This window comes from Oncorhynchus nerka, linkage group LG7 (assembly GCF_034236695.1).
Source record: "Oncorhynchus nerka isolate Pitt River linkage group LG7, Oner_Uvic_2.0, whole genome shotgun sequence".
Classification (NCBI taxonomy): domain Eukaryota; kingdom Metazoa; phylum Chordata; class Actinopteri; order Salmoniformes; family Salmonidae; genus Oncorhynchus; species Oncorhynchus nerka.
The window spans coordinates 26,700,414-26,710,088 of record NC_088402.1 but is presented as its reverse complement, the minus strand read 5'-3'; the positions used below and the strand labels follow the sequence as shown (position 1 = coordinate 26,710,088).

The window sequence follows — 9,675 nt, the reverse complement described above, 5'->3', positions numbered from 1 at the left end:
TTTTGAGGATCCGCACTTTTTTTCAATTTTCGGTTAAAATTACATACCCAAATCTAACCGCCTGTAGCTCAGGACCTGAAGCAAGGATATGCATATTCTTGATACCATTTGAAAGGAAACACTTTGAAGTTTAGATCTGGCAAAAGATAATACGAAGAAAAAGATATGCGTTTTTTTGTACCATCATTTTTGAAATGCAAGAGAAAGGCCATAATGTATTATTCCAGCCCAGCCCAGATTTTGTCCACTAGATGGCAGCAGTGTATGTGCACAGTTTTACACTGATCCAATAAACCATTGCATTTCTGTTCAAAATGTTGTATCAAGACTGCCCAAATATGCCTAATTGGTTTATTAATAACTTTTGAAGTCTATAACTGTGCACTTTCCTCAAACATGTTATTATTTCATGTAATGCCTGTGGTACATTTGGGTTGCCTTTGGATATCCCTAAGGGTCAAGTTAGGGACAATCAGTAATTATGTTAAATTCCAATAGTTCCAAAATTCCATGACTTTAAAACCTCAGATCAACTATAAATTGAAGATACTCATATACAAATATCGAAAGCATTTAATGAGAAAACTAAAAGGTGTGCAACATGAAAATATTGTCTAATTTACATTGTCATTTATTGATGGTCCCAAATGTAAAACTAAGCTAAATCAGGAAGTGCAGTCACCCTTTAATATGAAATATTGACATGTGGCACCTTGCTCCCTTTCAGATGAGTTAAGGATGAGGACAGATGAGAACAGCAGGCAAGGGCAAATTGTGGGGAAGAGGATGATTTAGATCAGTGTTTTCCAAACTCGGTCCTGGGAACCCCCGAGTGCTCGTTTTGGTTTTTGCCCTAGCACTACACAGCTGATTCAAATACCAACTCATCATTAGGCTTTGATTATTTGAATCAGCTGTGTAGTGCTAATGTAAAAAACAAAACGTGCACCAAAGGGGGGCCCCTTTTAGGTGACCCAGACACATGCCCAAAACAAGTTAAGCTACCCCAGTATCCCCTTGATCGTTTTGGATTGCAAAACTAAAGACACATCAGACAAGACAGAGACAGCAACATAAGAATATGATATAATATAGACACCAGAAGAACAGAAAAGGACAGACAAAGGAGACAGTAATAAACAAGAACCTGAAACAGCAACAGACAAGACACAGAGAAAGTGACAGAAGAGGGCAGATGGAGACAGAAACGAGGTGGGTTGAGTACACAGTAGACTATCACTTCAAGCTGTTCTATAGATTCTAATTAGTTATATTTATTTGCACAAATTATAAGAGGTGAAATACAGTGAAAAAGTAAAATGTGGTTTACAAATCATTTGTAGGTGAGAGAGTGTGTGTGTGTGTGTGTGTACAGTGGAATTCTTTCATTCCTGCATTTAGCTGTTGAGACCCCTTACTGGTTTAGGGATTTAGCCCCCAATGTCTTAAAATCCTAGAAACACCCCTGAATATAATCCAACTGCGTTAGTACAGGTAATAAAGTACATATATAAATTAATATATAAAGTTGTGTGAAATGCAGTGAATTCCCTTGATGCAAACGTGAAGACATCAAGGAGAAAAACTAGTCATTATTCTTGTTATTTTGGCCACAAACTCAGAGCTGCTAGGGTGCACCACAAGTGGCTTCCTGCTTCTTCTCCTCATCACCTTTCCTTAATCTGTACTGACATCATTGCACATGAGAGCCAGTCCCCTGTAGACATCCCCAATGTTGTTTCTACCTGTCAGTGTCCTGTTTTCTCAGATGGAGAAGAAACCACTTCACACTATTAAAATGCACCCATAGACCTAATCAACACTTACAAATAAAAATGATCCACAATAATTAATTTGTGTATATTTGTTTATTAGTGCACAAAATATTTGATTGGTCCAGCACAGAGCTTCTGAGGCAGATTAAGTGATTGGTTGGTAGTATAGACTCTGTTCTGCCTTACTATTATTCGACCATGTTGGTCATTTATGAACATTTGAACATCTTGGCCATGTTCTGTTATAATCTCCACCCGGCACAGCCAGAAGAGGACTGGCCACCCCACATAGCCTGGTTCCTCTCTAGGTTTCTTCCTAGGTTTTGGCCTTTCTAGGGAGTTTTTCCTAGCCACCATGCTTCTACATCTGCATTGCTTGCTGTTTGGGGTTTTAGGCTGGGTTTCTGTACAGCACTTTGAGATATCAGCTGATGTACGAAGGGCTATATAAATACATTTGATTTGATTAAGGTAACCATATTACCGCCCACCGGCAGTCGCGAGACATGACCGCAGTCAAATTCCATGTGACATTTAGTCACGTTATATTATCAATTATTTATTGTAAAAACAACCTGAGGATTGATTATAAAAAACATTTGACATGTTTCTAAGAACTTTACGGATACTAATTTTCGTCTGCCCCGTCATGACCGCTGGAGCCTGTGGATTTCTGAACAAAATGCGCCAACCAAATGGAGGTATTTTGGATATAAAAATAATCTTTATGGAACAAAGGGAACATTTATTGTGTAACTGGGAGTCTCGTGAGTGCAAACATCCGAAGATCAAAGGTAAGCGATTCATTTTATTGCTTTTCTGACTTTTGTGACCAATCTACTTTGCTGCTAGCTGTTTGTAATGTTTTGTCTGCTGAGAGAGATATCCTAACATAAACGCTTGGATAGCTTTTGCTGTAAAGCTTTTTTGAAATCTGACACGCCAGGTGGATTAACAACAAACTAAGCTGTGTTTTGCTGTATTGCACTTGTGATTTCATGAAAATGTTATATTTTTTGTAATTTAATTTGAATTTGGCGCTCTGAAATTCAGCGGATGTTGACGAAAATGATCCCGCTAACGGGATGGGTGCGCCAAGTATTTAAAGAGGAGGATCCCATCAGATTTCTATAGACTATATTTAGTTCTCAACTTTCCTCAAATTAAGCACATTGTTTTGCTTTACAACTGGAGTAGCCTACCTGGCTGGCAAGAAAATTTACCTAGGGGAACGCATCCTCCATTTGCTATTCAAGGACATAAGGACTACATGTCTTTTTCCCCCCATCCCCTGTTCCAACAGGTGCATGATAATGGCCAATTCTAAATAAAAACCAATTTCACACATATTATTTAGTATGTGTAAAGACTAGATTAAATTGAAAATAGTTTGATGGGGGTGAGAATATTATCACTTGTGAATGATGCCCAGCGTGTGCAGTCTAAGGCAAGAAACAGCGCATGCATTTTTTTGTGGGAGTTTTTCTAATCATACTCGCAAGCTTCATGTAGCCTAGCACATAGGCCTATATGTTTTGATAAGGTTGATTCACAACTAAAGTGGCCAAATAACTCCAAACGTAGCATGTAGTCCCAAGACCCCTGGAACACAGTTGGAGAGCCCATAGCCTACAAAGCCTAGTGAAATGGGTTCTTATAAGCCCAGTCATTGCGCAATCGTGTGTGAGAACAGAGTTTTGAGTGGCTACTATTTAAAAGAGGATCCCAGCTTTCTCATGTTGCTATATTCATAGCTAAATTCTTAAAATTAAGCACAATCCGCTTTACAAACGATGTAGCCTACCTGGCATATTAAAAACATATCACGTAATCTCCAAAAGCTATTAAGAGTGCAGGCTACAGACGGCATATTTCTTTTTTTGGGGGGGTGGGGGGGGGGGGGGGCATCTGATAAAGATCAACGGTTAGTGAATAATTTTATCTTTATGTCTGCTTTTTGTGACTCTTCTCTTTGGCTTGAAAAATGGCTGTTTTTTGTGACTAGGCACTCACCTAACATAATCGCATGGTATGCTTTCGTCGTAAAGCCTTTTTGAAATCGGATACTGTGGTGGGATTAACAACAAGTGTATCTTTAAAATGGTGTATAATACTTGTATGTTTGAGGAATTTTAATTATGAGATTTGTTTGAATTTGGATCCCGTTCACAGGATTTCAACCGTAAGAAGTCCATCAAGTACTGTTGGAGGTTCCACTGGTTTGTGATAGCTACTGGCACCTGTGAGGGAAGGGCAAAGGTGCTTGTTAAGGAGTAAATCCCAAAATTGCAACTTTTCTATCTAAACAGCAATTACTGTAACAGTATATCTATGTTAACTTTTATCATCATTGATCACATTGGATGGGCACACCAATAATGAGCTGTCTGTGTGCTACACATTAAACCTGCCCACCTGTGACTGTGTGGCTTGCTCCTTTGATGGAGTCAAGACAACTCAGGAAGCTGGGTTTGGCTTGTCTCAGTAAATCCTGGTGCTCCTTTTCAAGTCTCCTCCCCACTTTGCCCTGTCTTACCTTGGCCCAGTCTTCTTTAGTCTACACAACGGAATGCAACGCAAAACAGCACAACATAAGTGTTAGATATCAAGCATGATCACTCCTCAAGATTTGTAAATGCACCTGATCCGTTATCAATATTAACAAAACTATACCAAATAAATAATGATAAATGTTACTCTACTTGAATCACTACATTTTAAATTCTTACCAGCTATAACAACTGTTTGATTCACTACAGATTGATTCTCACCATGTCCTTAAAGCACTCCCCTCTGTAGAAGGACTTGATGCCAGGATACTGAAGCCCAGAGACAAAGACTTCCTCCAGGCTCTGAGCGACCAGGTGCATCTCCTCTCCGTCATAAGCATACACCTGACGGTCCACACACAGCATTATGACCAGCTGGCCACTCTCTGTCGGGTAGGGGAGGTTTTCCACAGCTCCTAACACCTCCATCTTCACACTGTCTGGTAGGTAGAAGTTCTCCCACTCCTTCATTTCCTCTTCTCCTTTGTAGGACGTGTCATCCAGGCCCGCAATCTTCCACTCTGATTTCTCTGGCTTCCTGAGAGCAATACTAGCATGACGATGTTTGAACACTGCATCAGACACCTGTTGTAGGTATTTCCTTGCATCTGTTGAAGATATTGTTAAACAAAAGTGTCAAACTAAATTACTGAAGAGCAGGTGTAGAATATATGCAGGTTTTTGTTTTAGCCTAACATATTATTGTATGCTAGGTCTATGCTCCACAACGTTAAATAGATCTTAAAGGCAACGTTTTGGTCAATATTTCTTCATTAGGGTTAAAACTCTGACCAAAACATGTTTCTTAAAATCGATTTTAAATGCTGAGGCTTACAATAATGTTACTGGTGACAAAAGCTGCTGCTGTAGGCTAACCAACTGCTATGCAGCTACCATATTATCACAAACTGTTGAGTGACCAAAGCCAAGGTATGATCAAGTCAACAAATCAATAGGTACCTTGTGTTTCTCCACATTTTATGAAATGTTTCTTAATGTCCTGATCGCCTGCAGATCTGTATGGGATATAGACCAACAGAAACAATCTAATAAAAATTCATGACAGTTTAACACTGGATTTGTGTGTACAGCTCTTTAATGACGTCAACCCCACCACACATGATTTATTGCACTTTGTCATTACAACACACTAACTAGATATATTTTAGTGAGTCTGCTCAATTTAAGAAATCCCTTACGTCATCTCTGTATGTGCTGTAGCCTGGTCAAGGGCAGTTGACGTTTTCTGAATTAGGAAGGAAACAGAATATAAAGACAGGACGCATGGACAGTCACCATTAGAGGAGCATCTCTCATGTTGAATAACGTTTGGACAAGACAAAACGCAGCTTTCAACTGCTATTATTGTCTGACAGCTTGTTCAACTGCTCATTTCATGTAACATAAAAGGTCAACAATATTTGATATAATTAGATCTACCAAAAGAAAAGGTTTGAAAGAAATGTTATAAAACATTCAGACATAAAAATACCCTAAAGCTATCAAGAGTGAAAGTGAAACTATTGAGCACAAAAACAACTTGAAATGCAACCAACATACGCGATCAAAATTTATTTCACCAATTTAATTAAGCTTACCTGCCACTATTATTGTGAATAAATGTCGTGAATTGGCATGTAAGATGCTTATATCCTCACTCTGTAGATACGAAGAGAGAACGGACCGCTGTGCAATTTCTTCTGCTTGCTTTTCCGTGTTTGAAGTAAACATTACGTCACAGATGAGCCAGATGATTCACAGGATGTACAAGTGTGACTGACGCATCCGGTTGAGTTTCCGCTCAACTGCGCAAGTGCAGGCAGTCAAAGCAAAGGCACTCCTACAGTATTAAGTCGTTTTTGACGAAAACAAAAACGTGTCAGTTTGTCACTGTCACGAAGTTGGAGTAATAACATGTTCAAATTCTCAATTGGCTCGAATTTAGGTTGTGACTTTAGATTTCGAGAAAATGAAGAACTCAAACCCCGGCCTGGTCTACTTAGTCTGCTTCGCAAGAGATTCCAGAAGTCTTGCGATGTTGCGACTCTGGGTTTAGAAACTCTGTGCCTATAATAATTCTCTATGGTTTGAACAATGAAGGGTGTTTGTGACTAGGGAGAGTACAACTACTGTACGACCAGCATTTTATTTAACCCTAACCCTTTTCCTAACCTAATTCTCATAACCTACCATGTAAACGATCCTAACCAGCCACGTTAATGATCCTAACCTGCCACCTAAATGATCCTAAGCTGTCCATATGGGGAGCAGCATCTAGTGTCAACCATTTGCTCAGTAGGCCTACTATAAATATCACAAACTCTGCCACTGAGAGCACCACCCAAACATTCTAGTGGTAAATACAACAATAACAAAAAGTTTAGATGCCACAATTTCCTATAACCTGGGGATAATTCTAATGCACACAATCAAGAAAAGAGGGGGCAGTCAGGTGCACAACATATTAAGTTTATGGGTAAAATGAATATAACACAAAATATATCATGGTAAGAACAGACAGCGACTAGAAGATGCCCATTGTATAACCCCTGGCCCCAAATGTAGCCATAGGATTTATTCAATTATATCAAGGATCTCTCAGTCTGATAGACTCTATGTCCTCATCTTTTATTTACCATTATTTAAGCAGGTAGCCCCACTGAGACTAAAGTCTCTTTTTCAAAGGGAGCACTGCATCAGAAGATCAGAGATGAATTACACATTAAGAAGTGCCCCTAAAAAGTAGACTAAGAACTGTTCATGACTCAGATATAGTTCAGCAATAGTAAAAGCTCCATTCAGTTTGCTAGCCTATAAAAAGCCTCACAAATAGCGCAGTACAGGAATGATGCTGAAACTGACTAAACAAATACCTTGGTTTTTGTTCAGGGGGCTAACATCATCGTCTAGAATGCAGAATAATTGCATTCAAACTGTTGGTCACACTCAGTAACTCCAAATACTGATGCTAAACACTCATGCTAGCTTCTCTGGTGGCAAACACAAACCGGTGTTGTCTTAACTGATGCTGTTCTGGATGCTGAAGACTGCTCTATTCCAGTCATATGGGCCCATAGGGGCCTGGTCATAAGTAGTGAACTACTGTATATAGGAAATAGGGTGTCATTTGTGATGCTTGATACTGATTACTCCCCAAGTAGCACAAACACAAACATCACAAACTGCTGGCCCGGGTCTGGCAGCCGGATCCGCCCCAAGACCGAAATGAATGACGGTACAGACTAGGCCCAAGCCTGAACTGAGCCAAAGCTGCAATTTTAGGACCAGAATATTCCCAGCAATGTCCCAAATCCACTCAATATTATATTAAAATGTAGGTAGTAATACTGCAGCTATTAAACCAACTATGAATAACATAAAATACATTTTCTCATTTTAAGACTAGATGAAATTGACTTTAAAAAAACAATTGTATTTCACCTTTATTTAACCAGGCCAGTTGAGAACAGGTTCTCATTTACAACTGCGACCCGGCCAGACCTGCTCAGACAGCTGATGCTTAAAGTTAGAGAGGGAGATAAGGCTTCAGATTTTTGCAATTCGTTCCAGTCATTGGCAGCAGAGAACTGGAAGGAAACACTGTCATCCCTCAACATGTATAGATGGATGAATGGATGAATCCAAATAAACATCACTAGAAAACAGCAAATTCAGCTACTTTGATGTTATTATTTTTTTTACCCCCCTTTTCTCCCCAATTTCATGGTGTCCAATTGTTAGTAGCTACTTGTCTCATCGCTACAACTCCCATACGGGCTCCAGAAAGACTAAGGTTGAAAGTCATGCATCCTCCAATACACAACCCAACATAACATCTTAACATAGCACGCATCCAACCCGGAAGCCAGCCGCACCAATGTGTCGGAGGAAACATCATGCACCTGGCAACCTTGGTTAGCGTGCACTGCGCCCGGCCCGCCACAGGAGTCGCTGGTGTGCGATGAGACAAGGATATCCCTACCGGACAAACCCTCCCCAACTCGGACGACGCTATGCCAATTGTGCATCGCCCCACGGACCTCCCAGTCGGTCGGTTACGACAGAGCCTGGGTGTGAACCCAGAGTCTCTAGTGCGCAGTACAGCGCCCTTAACCACTGCGCCACACGGGAGGCACACTTTGATGTTATTCCATCTGTTGAGTTGACGTGACTGGCGCAGTGATGCCATCTGTTGGTAAATGTTCATTACTGCAACTCTTGTGTTTTACCGGGGTGCTTGAGATACCCGGATGTGTTGTCATGTACTGAACAAGACTGGTTACTCGCATCAATGCCTCTGTCTCGTCATTTAACATTCAAACATGGTGTCAGAGTCGGATAACTAACCATGCTTTCCGCAAATTAGAGTCACATGCTCTGGTTTACAAACAAATGCTTATTTGTGTAAAATTTCGCCCGGAATTGGCCTTAAGCTAGAGTGAGTTTGCTAGTTAGCTTCAGTGTTGTTAGACATGGCAGCGAACATTCCCCCTGGGATACGTTTAGAGGTGAATGAGAGGACTATGCGCTAGCAACGGGACTTCTGGAAAAGGAAGATGAGGTAGTGGCTGCCACTTTAAGGACTATAATGGGAACTGAATGCCGACACGTATACAAACACAACCTGAACCTAACAGCAGCACAGCAAGGTAACGCTATAGCTATTCTTGATGCTCTTGAACATTACTTTACGCCAGCAAAGAACGTCATCTACGAGCGTTATGTTTTCGGTCGTTGCAAACAGGAGGACGGGGAGTCCATTGACAGCTTTGTCACTAGGTTAAGGGAAAAGGCAGCTACATGTGACTATGGTGCTTTAAAGGATGAACTGATCAGAGATACAATTGTGCTTGGCATAACTGATGAGGGCACCTGACCTGACAATGGCCTTGGCAGTGGAGACATGCCGTGCAGCAGAGCTTACTGATATACGGATGAGGTCCATGGAGCTATAAAGGCAACATACGGACAATGTCAATGCTACATTCAGGCAGCCAGTAAAGAAATTCCCCTTTGCCACAGCTAATGCTAATACTACAGCCAACTCTGCAGTAGACAACTCCAATACATGCCGATATTGTGGCATTTCTCATGGACGAGGAAAAGAACACTGCCCAGCCTATGGAAAAATATGCAAATCCTGTGGTACAGCTAATCACTTCGCAAGGGTCTGCATGAAAAGCAAGAGAAAGGAGGGTAAAGTGCACTCCATGGAAACAAACACAGATGAAGGGAACGGCAGCACAGAGGATGTATATGCTAGCGAGTGCATAGGGGCAGTGAGGGCAAAAGGACAAAAGTGGTTTGTCACTCTGCTACTTAATAATAAACCACAGCAATGCCAGCTAGAT

General features: G+C 40.8%; 1 protein-coding gene across 2 annotated transcripts; it reads right to left on the bottom strand.

Moving 5' to 3' along the window:
• Positions 1-1,849: 1,849 nt before the first annotated feature.
• On the bottom strand, positions 1,850-8,852 carry LOC115131393 (uncharacterized). 2 transcript variants are annotated; one of them, XM_029663092.2, is made up of 6 exons: positions 5,923-8,852; positions 5,524-5,570; positions 5,285-5,340; positions 4,547-4,932; positions 4,191-4,332; positions 1,850-4,015 (listed from the first exon to the last, which is right to left on the bottom strand). In XM_029663092.2, exons 2-6 carry the CDS (start codon positions 5,526-5,528, stop codon positions 3,942-3,944), a joined length of 663 nt encoding a protein of 220 aa, XP_029518952.1. In that variant the 5' UTR covers positions 5,529-5,570; positions 5,923-8,852; the 3' UTR covers positions 1,850-3,941. The 2 variants fall into 2 exon arrangements, with proteins under 2 accessions (XP_029518952.1, XP_029518953.1); XM_029663093.2 differs by having other exon boundaries at positions 5,983-8,852.
• Between the last annotated feature and the right edge of the window lie 823 nt (positions 8,853-9,675).